At 30.4% G+C, this 17,537-nt stretch overlaps 1 protein-coding gene across 3 annotated transcripts in view; it reads left to right on the top strand.

The window, feature by feature from the left end:
• Window positions 1-17,059, top strand: part of LOC143222828 (activating transcription factor 3-like) — a 74,895-nt gene extending 57,836 nt beyond the window's left edge. For 2 of the 3 annotated variants that reach the window (XR_013012515.1, XR_013012516.1), the window contains exons 3-6: window positions 2,400-2,507; window positions 2,703-2,933; window positions 3,274-3,302; window positions 3,816-17,059. Coding sequence is in view for 1 of the 3 variants with exons in the window: in XM_076449908.1 (XP_076306023.1) it covers window positions 2,400-2,507; window positions 2,703-2,867 (273 nt within the window). In the remaining 2 variants the exon portion in view is untranslated. Of the gene's footprint in view, window positions 1-2,399; window positions 2,508-2,702 lie in introns of all 3 variants that reach the window. The other variant, XM_076449908.1, reaches the window with a different exon arrangement.
• The last annotated feature ends 478 nt before the right edge of the window (window positions 17,060-17,537 follow it).

Genomic DNA, 17,537 nt, shown 5'->3' with positions numbered 1-17,537 from the left:
ATTTTAGATTAGGCTTTTCGTTCTTCACACGCTATCACGTTTCCCAAAACAGAACTGAAATATAGTTCTGTAAGAGCTATCCGAACTATCAGAGTTTTTACCTTGTCTGCCTCATTATGATCTAAAGTACCATTCAAATGAACAATTGCTCAAAATATAGTTTTCTTAAACACGTCTGTACCTAGCCAGAGTCGTTATTATAATTTTTGTTGTGTGATCATGAAAATAACTGTTATTTTAAAGACATTGGTAAGGTTTTTCTACCTTTTTTATACCTCTCTATATATATTTCTTGTGTTTTCATGTTAAAACTGATAAAATATTTCAGACTATTAATTTAAGGCTATTTCGTGGATGCCGTTTACTACAGGAAATTGACAAGACTTTGTTTACAGTATTTCACCATCATTTAAGAGATTTATTCAGAATTTTTTCGAAAGGAGTTATTATATTCAATAGCAGCGCTTTGATTTCTGCTTTGGAGTTTGATTCACAGTGAAAATGAGAAATATGAATACATTTCATTTATAACTGATAATATGAAATGTAATAATTTTAAAGACAAAAAATGCAATTAATTTGTATTTTTTCTTAAAATTAAAGAAGTGGTTGATATGCAAGGGAAATTTTGAGTTGTAAGAAATAAACGACTTTCACCCAAGATTTATTTTGTCCAAAATCTATCTTTCTGTTTTTTTTTTTGTGTAATTTTGTTATTTCTTAGATTACTGTCATACAACTCATCTTTCTTTTCACCTTACTATAACGGACGTAGCGTTTATGTCAGTATCTATGTATGTAACCAAAACTCCGATGTTATCTATTGAATGACACCACAAACAAAAGTTCATAAAATTTTCACCCTTTGGGTATTCTAGATACAAACAGTTAGAAACATTACCGTGATATGTACAAAAAATTATTTATAATAGAATATAATTTTAAGCAAAAGTACTGTCTTTGCAACAGGAAAGGCCCAGGTGGTTAAGGCACTCGACTCGTAATCAGAGGGTGGCGAATTCGAATCTCCGTCGCACCAAACATGCTCGCTCTTTCAGCGGTGGGGACATTATAATGTGATAGTCAATCCCACTATTCGTTGGTTAAAAAGCAGTCCAAGAGTTGGCGATGGGTGGTGATGACTAGCTGTCTTCCCTCTAGTCTTACACTGCTAAATCAGGGACGGCTAGCGCAGATAGCCCTCGTGTAGCTTTGCGCGAAATTAAAAAACAAACAAACAACAAGAACACAACTTCCACTAGGACTGTATGTGAGAATGTGATCATACCTTTATTGATGTAATTTTTAAATGTGATATTGAGAATCTGAAGTTTTTAAAAAACTTATGTTTTCAGCAAAAGTTGCACCACTTTTAATATATAAAAACGTCACAGTTTATATAAGTAAAATTGGTGAAAATTTTGAGATCTGTACATTAAATCATTTTGATGCAATGAGTTCCGTGTAATTAATTAGCACAATTCGAACACTTTTTCCATACAGTACTTTTAAAAATATATATATTTTTTTAGAAAATTTTTACTTTTTCTAATTTTTTTTCCAATGAGGTATTACTTCGATTAGTAATTACTGGCCTAGACAGCCACCCATGGGCGGCGTTTCAGCTACTTTAATTAAAATCAATAGTATATTGAATAGCATTACGCACAAAAATATTAGAAATTAAACAGGTCGTATTGTAAACATGATAATTTTAGGAATCACAGACCTTTAACATGAAACTTTAAATCACAGCTCTACAGCCTGCAAAAGCGTCGTTTTAAAACGCTTTTATCTCTGAATTTTGCTCGATATGAGTGTGCGTGCGTATATATATATACTGCTTCATTTATGATTTAGTATTTGATTCAAAAGTAGGTTCATTAACCCTCTCGATTTCAAAAGATAATTATACCTCAAAACAAACAAACTTGTTAATAGCTTTTCATTACAGAACTAATGAAGCTATTGGGCAGTAGTGTGACAAATAAAATAGATTTCACGTTCACTAATGTACGATTAGCTATTTAACCTGTTGACTGCCAAGTATTTCAGCTGCTACAATACAACTCTAATGCTTCTTCTTCATTATGTAACTTTTTTCGTGAGGCTATTTTGGATCGAAAGTGAAGCAATTTGTAAGTGGGTCAAATGCAAGTGTGGTGCTGACATCTAGCGTTGAAGTTAGGTATTATTGAGAACAAATTAACTCGTCCGTGGCACTGTGTTACCGATCGGCTTGGACGGGTTATCTCGTCTACGGCACTGAACAGGTTAACTTCTTTGTTTTCAACTAATTTGTAATTTTATGTTAGCTGAAAACTGTTGACATATTCATATTATTTGTATATAGATTCTAAGCGTTTCAGATTTTAGATTTAAAACAAACGATTTTATAGATAACGCCAGAAGATGAAGAAAGAAGGAGAAGACGACGGGAGAGGAACAAGGTCGCTGCCACGAAATGTCGATACAAAAAAAAAGAACGAACTCAGTGGTTGGCCATCGTGAGTACTAACGTATCAGAAGTTGCATGAAAGAAAGAAAGAAAAAACCTTCAAGACTAGCTTGTCTTCATGATTCTTATCCATATGTTTAGTTAAATTTTATTTCAAAACAAATTGTTATGTAGCAAAAATATAAATTAAAAATCAAGTAATTCTTTTCCAATACATTTTGAGAAGTATTATTTCTCTCCACAGGAATCGGATCACCTAGAAACCGATAACTCTGCTCTTAGAAGGGAAATTCAGGAACTTGAGGAACAAAAGCGACATCTAATGGAACTTTTACACGGTCATCATTGCTCTGTTCCTCAGAGATCATACGTGCAATTACAGGTTGGATACCCTCAACATCACCAATAAAACGAGACTTGGTTGAATATATACGATATTCAAATAATTAGTGAGACATTGGAAGAACATCTCTAGGTTATTACTTTGTATATATATTATTCATATATGACCTTTAAGGATCTAATTTTCCTTAGAGAAATTATGCAACTGTATGAACACATCCATGTATATTGTATATTGACGGTCTATATATATATAATGTATTTTAATATCGAGCCCTTGTACCTTTTTATTCTTTAACGTTTCTTTACTAACCTTAAGCATTTAACGAATTTTCTAAATATTAGGGCATGTTTTTGAATCTTATGAAATCAATTATATTTTTAGTATGTATAGTAGTTAAGAATTAGCTTATAATTTTTAACGTTTTCTCTATTACATCGGTTTTCAAATAATTTAATTTTGTACTTTCTAGACGATTTTACTTTCCCGAGGAGACCTCTGGTAAGAAAATGATTAATTAGATATCATAACTTGAAGAGTATGTAAAATTTTTAAAGCTATGTTCTATTCAAATTAAGTATCTTAAAGTTGATCCATGAATTAACGTTGAACAACAATCTATAAATGGTTAGCAAAACTGATCGGCATGAGACTGGGTTTGAAGTAAATAGTTATACGTCCAGTTATATTACCTAGAGAAAAGCATTCGTCTGTTTATTCTTCCTACTATACCGATGGCACTTTGGACTTCATCCTGAACCCACCTTCTGGTCTGGTTTAAGATTATTATAACGTCAAAAATTGCCAAATAACTTATTCAGGAGTAATATTTCCTAAAATAGTTATCAACGATTGGAAAACTAAGGAAATTTCAAAGAAGTTAATATTATTCGACATAAGATTATGCTTACGTTACACAATATACTTTGTTGTATATATTTTTCATAAGGAAATAGGTATAGAGTACTGTTCATATAGATGTGGGTTTATATATGTTTATCTTTTGGCCTGTAGATAAGTAAGAATCGGACCAACTTCCCGAATAACAACATTACAGACTGAACCGGCTGTTTTAATTTCGAAGAGATGTCATTGTTATGTGTTTAAATTTACACTGTTTGTATTAAGTTTAGATAATTAAAAGTTAACTTTGAAAGTATAATTAACTTAAATAGTTTAGTACTGCCGTCCTATCGTGTGGGGCCACGTGAATCTACATCTTAAACAAACATTTATTTTATTTGGTTTAGAGTTTCATGTCCTTTTGATCATCTGGTACTGAGTCTTCTTCCATTCTAGTTACTTGTTTCAGACCACACATAAACAGACATGACTCGAAACTAAGACATAGCTTAATAGTTGTATAATCATTCCTTATTCCCACGAAAAAGCTTCTATTTTTCTTGATTGGCTCACCTGTAGAAGACGATTAAAAACATATCATATCCGTACTAAAGCTTTGTAAAATATCCTCACTACAATAGTCAGAAAGGTGAATTACTTTTTCCTTGCATGTGATCCAGAGCTCTAATTGTTTTGTTTTTGTAGTAAGTTATTGTTATCAAAATCCCGTGCCCAAAAAATATGTAAATATTACAGTACAACGTTTGATTTTAATCAGACAATTTCGTACACAACATGAAATAAAAATTTCTGATGTGTGGTTCCAAGTTTCTTTGACACATTATGTATTCTAGTGAATAATAACGATCTTAGCGACTCATGTCAGCAAAAGAAGTTTATTAGAAATTTAACTGTATAATTACTAAGCAATAATTTGGTTTTGAAAACACAATCACATGTCTGAATTTGTTTATCTCTATTTCTTAATTATAAGAAACCTTCTGACCTGAAGTTTTTAACACGTATTTTATGTGTAAATTTTAAAAGAATGTGTGTATGTGTAAGTAAGTGTGAATAAGTTGTTAACAACTACAACCTCCTGATTAGAAATCACTATAATTTCAGTTTTACTTAAGGCCTACAAACGTGTGTTACAAACATTCCTCTTCGACTCACCTTTTTCCATCTACGTTTTTCGTATTTACTTGTTTGCATTCACGTCCTCTTTGATGTTTTAATTTATTGTTATACAAAAGCTAATAAAATACACATTTAAAGAAAAATAATTTTTATTAATTCGATGTATAGTATATAATAATACAGTTATGTGCACAACTGGCGTCAAAGATTTCAGTATTATAAGCATCAGCAAATTTTTAACTAGCTTACCAATATCGTAACGTTTGTATGATGTAGCTTTTACGGGTAAAATCGTTCAAAGTGTGATAAAAACAACAAATTTGGCACAAGTATTGTTGAATGTGTACTTTTTGATTACGTAATGTGTGCCATTACAAATTTCTACTTTTTAGGTCACAATCTTATACGAGAAATTAGGGACAGGGGATGAGGACTACAAAATAAGGGTTAAAATTCCATAAACTTTATTTGTTTTTTGTTTGTTGCTATAAATATGGTGTGGAAATGTAGCATTTAATGTATCGTACTTTTGAACTGATAAAACAGATAAGTTGATTTAATTTGAATAGTTGTATAATGTTATACAAAATACTGAAAAGCGTTAAAATAATAATATAATAAGAACATTAGAGTAAGAATAATTGCTATGTATTCCTTCTGGCGACAAAGATATAAAAGCTTGTTATTCTATTACCTAAAGGCAACTAACAATCTTACAAATTACTCTCTGAAGTTTTGATCAAGTATACAGACGTTGGACTAAATTAGAAGACATTCGTTCACCTGCTTACAATACAAACAAACAAAAATCACTTGTTCATTTTCTCAACAAGAGATTTATTAGTGGAATAATGTTTATTCATTGTATTACTCTCAATAATGGCTAAAAAACGTAACCGATAAAGCTTTTTTTTTTAAATTAGCTGTATGATGTTGTTCACTCGTTCTTTGATACATACTTTTAACCTTTGCAAAACCTTATATCATAAAGAGCTCGAGACATAATAAATGATCTGGTATAACTATAAGTCGAGTACATTTGTGTTATAGTATTTTAAAGCTACTGTTTGTTTGTTTTTTTCTTACATATTAACAGTTTTTTTTATGGCGCTTCCTCTAGCTGCAACTAAAGATCCAATACGGCGTACATTTAATTTTTAAAGACCAGTTCCAGATCTCTGACATCACACGATAACATTATCAGACAGTGAAATTATATCCTTCCCCAATCACTGCTGTATGTTTCTAAGATGTACATTAAAGAACAGAAGCACAGCAAAGCCTCAAATAATCCAGACCTTACTCAAAATTAAGTCACCATATTCGATATCCATAAGCCAGCTGCAATCAATTAGTCCTGTTCCAGGTCCATAATCGAACGACTTATAGCATAAAGAAGTCGGCACCTGCACCCATATTTATATAAATAATTGTCACGTAAGCCAGTTATTTGGCAGTTATAAGGCAGGCGCGTTTAACAAGTTTCAATGAAGTTGAAATACATCATGGCGTTCATATCTTCAGAATAATTATCGCTGACCAGTTTTCTTAAATGTAATTCTTAGCAGTCTTCTGAAAAAAAGGAGAGTTTTCGCGTCTGCTGCAGTGACCAGCGCATACACACAATAAGTTATTCGGCAACACTTGCACAGTCTGCGCCATGATTTCTTGCAACCACAATATGTATGTTCGTAAGAAGCTTTAGTGATTTTAGGCAGTATTGTTCAGTCTGCTGTGCGTACTAACCACAGTCAACAGGAATTCCCAGACTGGAAAACAACTTTCTTGATCAGTTTTTATGGTATTCTTACTCTAACGCTTTTCAGTATTTTATTTAATATTATACGATTGTGCAAACTAGGTAAATTTACCTATTTTATTATTTAAAATGTTCAAACATATTAAATAGATTACATTATCACATTTAACACGATTCTGGTGTTGCAATCTTAAACGATTTAGCAGTGCGACAGTCTTTTCGTAACTACCAACTAACTATAATTAGTTTTAAAATTATCATAATACGCCCTATATAGTAAGCAATGTAATAACAGTTTTGAAGAACTCATGGATAAGTTTAAAATTTGCAGCAAATAATATAAAGTGAGTTAGGCTTAAATTATAATTTATATTCGAAATGACACTCAGAATTTGTGTTTGTTACTGAAGAGGTCACTTTTATGCAAGCAAACGATTTTAGACAGTTTTAGAAGAACAAATATATTTATATACGGCAGTAAGTTATGTATTTAACCATCTGAGTGGCCAACACACACACAATAATCAACCAATTTAACTCCCCCGCTCGTACAGCGGTAAATCTACAGATTTACAACACTAAAATCAGGGGTTTGATTCCCCTCGGTGAACTCAGCAGATAGCCCGATGTGGCTTTGTTATAAGAAAACAAACAAAAGCACACCAATTCAACAAAACAACGTGAACCAGGAAAACTAATTAGTTGGATATTTATCATTTATTAAGCGTTGTATTAATAATTCATTGTAAACAGTGTTGTAATTTGCATATATAAATAAGAGAATAAGTGTGATTCTGTAAACATAAATAATTTTATAACACGTATTAAACCTATGCCACTTATTCGAAACCAGATAACACGAGTCATAATTTTTATTGAATAACAATAAAATTACTGATATGTAGCATGTTCGTAATAGTTGCATTTCACTATTGATTACGGACAATATTGTATCACTTGTAATACGTACCTACTCGAATTGTCAAACCTGTTGTTACGAATTCCTTGTTAACATATAGAGTAATATACCATTCTAATGTTGTGACGTCCAGGTAGTGTATCAATAGATTAAAATTTCTACTTTTTTAGATCACTTCTTCTCTTCCTTTCGACTTGAAACTGTAAACTAACAACTTTACTAACCCTAACACCCATTGCATTTCCTCGTCGAATGACATATTTTACTCTAAAAGCGCGAAAGAGAACTATTTATGATAGAGCATCATGATTATTTTTTATGTATAAAGAAAGTTTATTATTGTTAAGCTAGTCCAGGTTTAGGCTTAGGCACAACTTTTAATATGTTAATTGTTATTTAAGTTGTTTCTCCTAAAAAATTGCAACAGATTTAAAGATTTACAAGTCGATGTATGATAAAATATAGCACACAAGTTTCCTTCCAACATTCTTTAAAAATAAATCAACAATGTCAAATCTAATTTGATTTTATATACCATTTAGCATAAGTTGTGTTTTAATATTATATAGTGTATATAATCCATAAAGGTTTGTGAGTAACCTCGATTTTGCTGCCAAGCTCTGTAGTTATTATATATATCAACTACCTATCATAAGTCAAATATGTGCAACTAGAAGGCAGTTATTTGTAGGACAGCACCAACTTTGTGAAGCTATTACTTATGTACGTAGTTGTTGTACATAAATAGAGCTAACTTGAAAGCTATTGATTAATACACTTAAGCTGGTGAAACTGTTCACTTGTTTCTACATGCCACCTGCTCCTGTTTTAACAGATATATCGTAGCCTACCGACGTGCTGCCAAATCCTACCCGTTTGACCTTAATAAACATGCTTGTGACGTAAACGATAAACAAATGTTCAGTACTAGGAAAAAAAAAGGCCTCCCTTCTCTTCCCTTAGTAGACGGGCTAAGCCTATAAGTTAGATCATTTTCGTACTGTTGACTTCAAAGTTAGAAGTAGGTTAGAATTGGAACAGTTGATACATTTCGGCACATCAGTTGTGCTGAGTGCAATAGCATTTGAAGAGAGCTAGAATTTGATTACATTTATGCTTCAAATATGTAGATATTTATGTTTTATTTCAAGTTTAAGTGAAATTCTGCAATTTGAATAATGCACTATTGTATACTTTTGTTGTATATCTAAATTTTATTGTTTGTCTTAAAACAAATTTTAAGTTTATAGATCAAAGTTGCTAGAACCTATTAAGCTCTGGAGAAGATTTTATGCATTCGTCTGTTTTTCCTGAAAGTAAGGTTTCTAATTTTGATGCACTATTGGTGTGATAGCTGGAAAAAGTAGGGGTGTGCCCCTCGCCTCCTACGTTACTGGTTAACGTATCAAAATAATAATATTAAACTATATAATATCCATACATATATGTGTTATAATTATCAAATTGTCACTCTCGACGTGAACGCAATTATAACCAGTGAAAAATACTTGTATACATATTACAACTACACCAGATTGGTAATTGTGTAGGCTTAGGTTTATTGCTATTATAGAGAACATTATTTTGTTGACTAAAAGTTACATTTTAGGCGTTTAAATGTAGAAATGTGCAGCATATCTTCTCATGGATTTTCTCATTTTGCCCATAAGATCTATCATTTTTTGTTCTTTTGATAATCCGTAAAATTGAACAATAGACGATGACTATACGGCGCAGATAGTCACGTTGCCCTGCTCCATAAAGCTTCAGACAACCAACCGACATCATAGGCACATACTTATGGAGTGCACAGGTTAACGATAAAAGGAAAAGAACAGCAACAACAAAAAAAACACGGAGTGAATTTCGTAATGTTTATTGCTTGATCTAGGTCATGTAGAAAATATAAAAGCACCCTGTCGCGAACTTAAAATACATCTTTCACTATTGTAACAAACAAATTAAGTAATTTATTGCTTCGCTTGAAAGATATTACATCCGTGAAAGTAAGTGAAGCGATGCTAGCATTAGAAGAAAAATTTTCCATCAAAATTGTTTTAGCATTAGAATTCTCTTTTGATTGAATACTTCTATAAAGTTTGTTGTTGGAGGTGTTGACTAGTTGCCTTCCTTGTATTCTATCACTTCTAAATTTGAGACGGCTTTTGAAGATAACCCTTTAGTAGTTTGGTGGGGAATTCCAAACAAAGATAGACGCGTTGTAATGGTTAATAAATTACGCCAGCTAAATCGCAGGCCTAATACTAACTTGTTTTTAGTACGATTTTCAGCATAAACAAATATTCACCAAAAACACATTTTATTTGTAAATATTTATCTCTCTTGTTTTTTCTCACAAAACGTGTAATTACAGTGTATAATTAAAAATTCGTAAATGACCAATGTAATCTAACCATGTCAAAATGCACTCGGTGAATGTTTGTTTCAAACTTTATAGGCCTATCATTGATCAAGTTCTTAGAAAATCGACGATAGGCACAAATCTTACAACTGAGGCTAAATCGATGCTATTCACTTTTAAATATGCATGTTATAAAAACAGTTTGTTTTATATTGAAATTGTGATACGTTTTTTTAGTTATCACTTGCACAGGAAACTCGTAATGTTGAGTATCACTGTTAAGGTGTTGTTCAAGTTATATTAACAGATAACTCAACCTTGCTAATGTTAAGTAAATGTACTACTGCAGCATTTGAAAATATATTGAGCATAAAGAAACGTTGTTATTTGTATTATTTTAGAAAGTTATATTTTTATAGTTTTTATTGTTAAATACATTTTATTTGTTTTTATACGAAAAGCGTTATTAATATAATGTCAAAAAAATTATGTTCCTATATGTGTCGAAAAGATGGAATATTGAAATTGGAGTTACTGAGAAAAAAAAGTACTCATTTCTCCATAAATGGGAAAGGGGAATAGTAGAAAAACCCGGAAACAAATATAAAGTTTAACACTTACAGATAATGACTGTGACATTGTTAGAATTTGTAAACAAAGAACGCCAACCCAGGGAATAATATATATATACATATCTACAAGAGACTTATCTAAACAACATTTCTTCTGCTTAATATACATTACATTAATGTATATCGTAAGTTTGAAACATAACGTAAGCTTATGGTCTCCCAGTAGGTAAGCGATCGGTTTACGACTTTAAAACACTAAAAGACAGGGTTCGATTCTCCACGGTGCACAGAGTACAAATAGTCCATTCTTTGGTGTGCACTATAACAACAACAGCAATTAATCTAATTCTTACACTTTCATTGAAGAATACTTTACAATTAATATTGTTTGGTTATCCAGGATAGTTCTAGTGTACTGATTGCATGTGATTAAGAAAAGTGGATTTAAGATTAACGCACCAATACTCATTGAAATTCTCCCAGTTTGTCAGTTCTCAATGGCTGAACGGTAATTTTGAAGTTTAATAACTTTAAAAACCGGGTTTAATACCTGTGGTGGACACAGCATACGTGGTTCATTGTGTGGCTTTGTTCTGGATAACAAAGAGTTTACAACTGTAAACTTTTACTTAAAAAAATTAAATAATTTTAGACTTAAAAAGCTTCACTAGAGTATAAATATGTCTATTGCAAAGATATGACATGCCTTATGAGATATATAAAGAAGATCTTATAAGATAAATGGGATGAATTCCTTGAATGCGACTTGTTCTAACCAGCTAGGTAACTGTACTCTAGTGGTTGGTATTAGAACAGTTGACTTATTCTATGATCCTCTCCTCTTGATCACCAATCTCTTAGAAAGTGATCAGTTAGGACAGGGGTGTTTTGTCAAATATGTATCTGTGGCACTAAGATGAAGTTTCCCAGTGGCACAGTGGTATGCCTGCTGATTACAATGCTAGAAATCGGGTTTTGATATCCGTGATGGGCTGAGCACAGATAGCCCATCGTTTAACTTTGTGCTTAACTTCAAGTACAAATTAGGATGAATAAAATGCAATACCAGTTGATGAAGTATACCCTCTAAAATATAGTAGATATCAGTGAATATAGCACATAAATAATAAATAATACTAAACGAATGTCCCTCATTATGTCTCTGATAAATTTATGGACTTACAAATTTAAAATCTGGAGATCAATTTCTCGTGTTGGACAGAGTGCATATAACACATTGCGCTAAAATTGTTAGAAAGAAAAAAAAAAAAAGGAATGTGCTGGCACCTATTGTCAGAAATAAGTAGCATATTTGAAAGTCTGAATTAAATGTGAATACACACGAAGTACAAGTGTAACTCGTATATAGAAATATATGTAGAGATATTTGTTACAAAACTTTAAAGTTCGACTTGTAGTTAAGTCATGTTCCAAACGCATATACGAGAATTAAAGAGCTTCAAGTTAATTTTGAAAATTCTCCATCACTGATTGGTTGGTGCACTGATATATATTGAGCAGTAGCTCATGAGATAATATCGTAAATGCACACCTTACAAAAATCTTTATGTCAATCCTAGGCTTATGTATTTAGTGGTGATATATATAGAACACAAAGTAGAGTTTCACTACTCTGAGAAAACATTTAATAGATGCAAAACGACCAGGATTTGTTTAAAGTCATTCTTGCTTTAAAAGTTTTGGTTTAGTTTCTTCTTATTACTTAAAATCTTGACACATCTTAAATATTTCACGAAACCAATATTCAAATTCAAGTTAATGTATGACAAAAATTATGTACGAAAGAAAGGTTAACATCAAGGGAAGTGCTGTAAACTTCCGTACTTCACTTATTCTTCACTTTGGAAGAAGTCTGAGTTTTGTATAGAAATGTGCAAAATAGCTTTAGTATTAATTGTTGTTGTTTTAAATAACACATTTCCGTGTCTGGTTTTTGATCCAAGACAGAAAAAAAGTGTTTCGTTTTTATGCGTGGAAAATTTATGGAGAAACCAATTTTCTCATTATAACTGCGATACTTTTAATACAATTAGTTTGATTTCATTTATAATGACATGATATAGTAAATTCCCTTCTTTTGACGTAATCACTGTTAAATAAATAATGTTTACTTTATGAAAAAATAATAACTATTCTTTGGAACCCGACGGTTGTATAACGTTAGACTGCATAGTGTTTAATGGCTATTATGGCTATTCCCTAAAAATCTGTGATATTATAGGAGTTATCACATGACAATATTTTACAGTGTAAACTTGGAAAAAAGGATATATATATATAAGTTGAGTACGAGTCACGTACCTCCAAAGGTATATTACAATATATATTGTTTCTGTTCTACAGGATATAAATGTGTTTAATTTAGCGACAATTGTAACACCGCGTTAGTTCACACACTGAAGCTATATTAAGAAAATATTTCTTATCAATGAAATTTGTTCACCAGTTATGAGAAGTATTGTACAAATTTATACCAGTGTTTAGGGAATACCAATTTAAGTGTGTAATTACAAAAGGAAAGCACTTTTTATGGAAAGAATTACAGTCTACAGTTATTTGTTGAAATCGATCTGTTGCTTATTTTCGCACGATAGCGATTTTAGTTTTACCATCGTATACCTTTATTGCATTCCTGATTTTTACCGCTCATTCTATAACTAATATATTTTGAAATACAAAATTTCAAAACGCTGAAAATGTGAAAATATTCAAGTATGATTAAGTTGTAATTTACTTTAAATCGTTCTCTCATTCAAGCTTTATTAAATATACAAGATTTTGAACTTCTAACGATTCCGTAACATGATTTTTGTTATATTGCTATAGCTTTAAATTTTATTACCCATATTAAGCTTGCAACTTGCATTAGGCTAAATTTTTTTAACATGTTTAAGAATGGAAGCCATTATATTTCACATGAGATAAAGAGAAAAATTATTTTTTTTCTTCTAAAACAATCGTATACCTAATAGTGTGCAGCTTTATTTTAACACCTTTGAACATTGTCTCATAGAAATATTTGTTGCAAACATAAAGAACACATCTATACCTACGTAATTGGATATATGAGCGTGTGTGTGGAATTAGATAATCAAACGTACTCACACGATAAATAATTCCGTATTTAAATGCACAGTGATAAACTTTAATCAAACTGTGTGATTTCCGCTTAATAAAGTAAATATTTACTAAGAGGTATTAGCAGGTAAAATAACGTAATGAATGGAACCCACAAATGTTTTTGCACGACATCTTTTAATTCTGACTGAAATGTAAACCTAATGCCTTCCTTCTCCTTTATATTAGTATAATTTTATGACAGTTAATCTCTAATACAATATAGAGAATTGTTTGACATAATCTAAGAAACGAATTCATTAGTCTTTTTTTATCTTTACCTATCAGTATTATTAGAAATCAATATAGTCACAAACGTACAATTTGTACTCTCTGTACGTGTGTATATATAACTTTTACATGTGTCTTAAAAAGCTTTCTAAAAATTTTCATAGTGTTAACTTTCTAATTACAAAGTGAGTAAATAAATTTATGTGGAAAATGTATAATATATCCTATAGTAAAATATATGTATAATTAGGCTTTTGGATACAAAATTACATATCATAAGCAAATTGTGAAAACTAATCCAGCTTTAGCTGTATGAAATTATAGGATTAATACGTTACAATAAAACATACTACCTGAATGCTTCTAATTTCATAAATAAAAAACATATACCGAATAAATTACAGGCCCCAATCGCTGGTTGTCTGGCAGATAGTTTACCGTATAAGCCTAGATATCAGAACCAAAATGCCTCAATATCTGAATCTTCATTTCATTAGTTTATTAGGCTAAATATATTTTACATAATATTAACTCATTTAACATGAGTATGTGTTAATCTCACTGAATGAAGTTTGTGAACATTTGAGCCGCTGTAGCATAAGTGCTCTCTCTCTCTCTCTCTATATATATATATATATGTATACACGAACACGGAAGTCCCTCTTCGTGCTCTCTCCTATTCTCACAGTAAAAACCTTCATTTAACGACAGGTGTTATTTCTAAGTTCTCAATGGTTCAGGTACTTTTGCTTCAGATATTCGTTTACACTGCTTTATTCCAAATACATGTATTGTATGGGATCTGAGATATATATGTTTAATGAGGAGCTGCTTACATAAACTATAAATTTATTACTTGATATTTATTTTAATGAATTTTAAAATTATCATTTTTAACTATAATTAACCTGACCTTCCTGATTATGGTATTTTTAAAAGTAATTGTTCAAATTGCGACAGTAATAAAGATATATATATTTTCTTGTCAGTTTGTGCCATACGCTTGTTTTACAATTACAATGAGATGTATAGATTGTTTTGTACTAACGAAAAGTAGTTTGACGTTATTTCACCGAATTTGATAACATTTCGTATATAATTTAAAATAATGTGTTCGGAGTTTATATATACACAGCAAATCTCAACTTTTTATAGCCTTGAACATATACATACTTCTTGTCGAGTACGCCAGGAAAAACAAAATATTTCGATTATTAAATGGTGAAAAATTAAATTCCTATACAAAAACACAGCGCTGATTGAAACATAGTTAAAAAGATACGTAATAATATATTTATTCAGCTACTATTTCAATTTAATACACGTAACTTTATGTCATTGGTACTGGAAGCTTATTTAAAGATAAATACAATTTCTCATTTCTTCTTGTGATTAAAAAGTTTTCTAAAATAATCACAGTCATAATTCTCACATGTTTATTTTAAACTATATCTTATATTACTTTTAAAATTCTTACAATCTTTTTGCTGTTAAGTCTATTTTTGAATTAAAGTGTTTTGAGTATCAAAGTAATAAAAAGAATATATATATGTAACCTAACAAATAATTTACGCTAAGGTTTTAAAATCTTAGTAATATACATACATGTATTTTAAATGTTTATACGTTATAATACAAAACAAAGATAACTTTGCATTGTTAGTTTACGCGGAATTAATCTAAAATGTGCCATGTTACTATGTTTTTTGTTTTATTTTTTAAATTCTGTCTTTGTGTGTGTGTATGGATAAATGCAGAAATAAATTGAATATCGGGATTTTAAAACAACCAGAAAGAAGAAATTATTATCTTTTTATGAAAAAAGTTAAATTAAAACTCAAAAGATTCATATAGTTTTAATGAAGTTGCTAGGATCGTTCTCGGTCTGTTGTATAGTTTCGATATAACCAGGGCCCTGTTGTAAGAATATAGAATTTTTTTTAAATTGACATAAAAAAGACTTATTCTATAACTTTTATATTGTCGAGACATTACAAGATTAAATCTAAGTGTAAACTTTGTAAATGTTTAACATAATATTTACAGCGATTGAACAAAATGTATTATAATTAACAAATATCATTAACTACATTGATGCGGAAAAGTCCACCTTACTGTCATATTGCAGAGAAAACATAAATGTGCATTTGAATTTTTCTCCTAACATTTGGTCTGTAGTCGCAATATTGTACTATTTAATGTCAATTAAAATACATTGATCTGTATTTATACATAAAAATGTCGAGTTTTAAAATATTGCAGGGAATTTACTCTTAAAATGGAAAGCGTACATAAGCAAAGAATTAATAATGTCATAGAGTCAGTCAGTAACCCTAACATTAAATATATCAGTACATATTATAGCTTGATAACGAAAAAGAGTAAATGGATATCGCAACTAGACATTAATATTTTCTCTTATGCCGAAAACAAGTTTTATTTATATTATCGTACTATTGAAATAATGATTATTCTATACCATGATGCATTTCATATGTAACAGTGATTTAGCATACAGTTAATAGCTGCTACAGAAATTTTAATTTTATTCAAAATGGCAAATAGAATTATGCCTAAAACTAACTCATTTAATGTCTAAACACAAGGTCTCTCAGGAAAATTTGTCTCAAAAACTACGAAAATTGTTCTTAATAATTGTAAATTACTGTACTTTTACAGAATTAAAACACGGAACAATTCTGCTGTATGATATTCATTTTAATTTTTTTAATGAGTAATTTCTATTTTCTTTGATATTTATATTTATTAATAAAACGTATATAAAACTTCCTGCGTTATATATCCTCACAGTTTTACTGTGGTGCTTAAATACTACAAAACTTTATTAAAATATATTTATTGAATTTTATGTTTTATTCTTTTCGTAGTACACGAATTATTTAGAATAATTCAAGAGTACCATTGTTATTCTATTTCAACTTCTAGTTAGAAATTATCTTTTTTATGAAAGTATCCATGCTTCTTATATATTTTTAGTGAAATGAAACAAAATATAAAAGTTAAGGAACACCTAAGAGTTTTACTATATTTTTTGTTTTCATTTTCATAAACTAACTATAGTATGATTATTAAAGTTACATCAGTAATTGTTATTAATTACTCTGTTCAAACATTTAATATATGTGTGAAAGTGATTTTGTTCTTCTGGATATTAGGTTCCTTCTTGTTCTTTTACTTAGAACTATTTTTAAAGTGTAAAAACTGTAGGAGGCCTGTCCTGGTGTTTTGTTTGTCTGTAGGAATGTCAGAAATTAAAATTGTTTATTTATCAAGCTGAAATATTGTAGTTATTTGTTTTGGGTACACTACGAATTAATGGCTCAGCTTATGTTGATGATCTCTTACTTCGTTTTACTAACATGTAGCGTCAAACATCAGTAAATACTTCGAAGCCATTGATCAATTACGATTTTTTTCTTTTTTATTGAATATCTGTGGATTACCTTTAACGTTTGGTTTACATAAAATGTCAACGTTTAATAATAATATAATAGTAGACAGTGAAAATTATAAAACATCCATCAATCCGTATGCTCTTAAATTAATTTTATATTTGACCTAAGTCAACGTTAGCAGAAGCCGAACTATCTATAATGTTCAAGTTGCAGGTAAAAATGTCCACGGTACGAATCAGGGTCGCTGAACACGTTCCAAACTTTTCGTTCTGAACAGTTTTTAAAGGTAACGACCAATCCCATTGTTTTGTTCAAAGAACCGGACAAGCCCTTATGGTGTCGGATATTGTTAACTG

The sequence above is a fragment of the Tachypleus tridentatus genome, chromosome 8 (genome assembly GCF_004210375.1).
Source record: "Tachypleus tridentatus isolate NWPU-2018 chromosome 8, ASM421037v1, whole genome shotgun sequence".
In the NCBI taxonomy this organism is placed as follows: Eukaryota; Metazoa; Arthropoda; class Merostomata; order Xiphosura; family Limulidae; genus Tachypleus; species Tachypleus tridentatus.
This window is presented reverse-complemented; position numbering and strand designations above follow the sequence as displayed.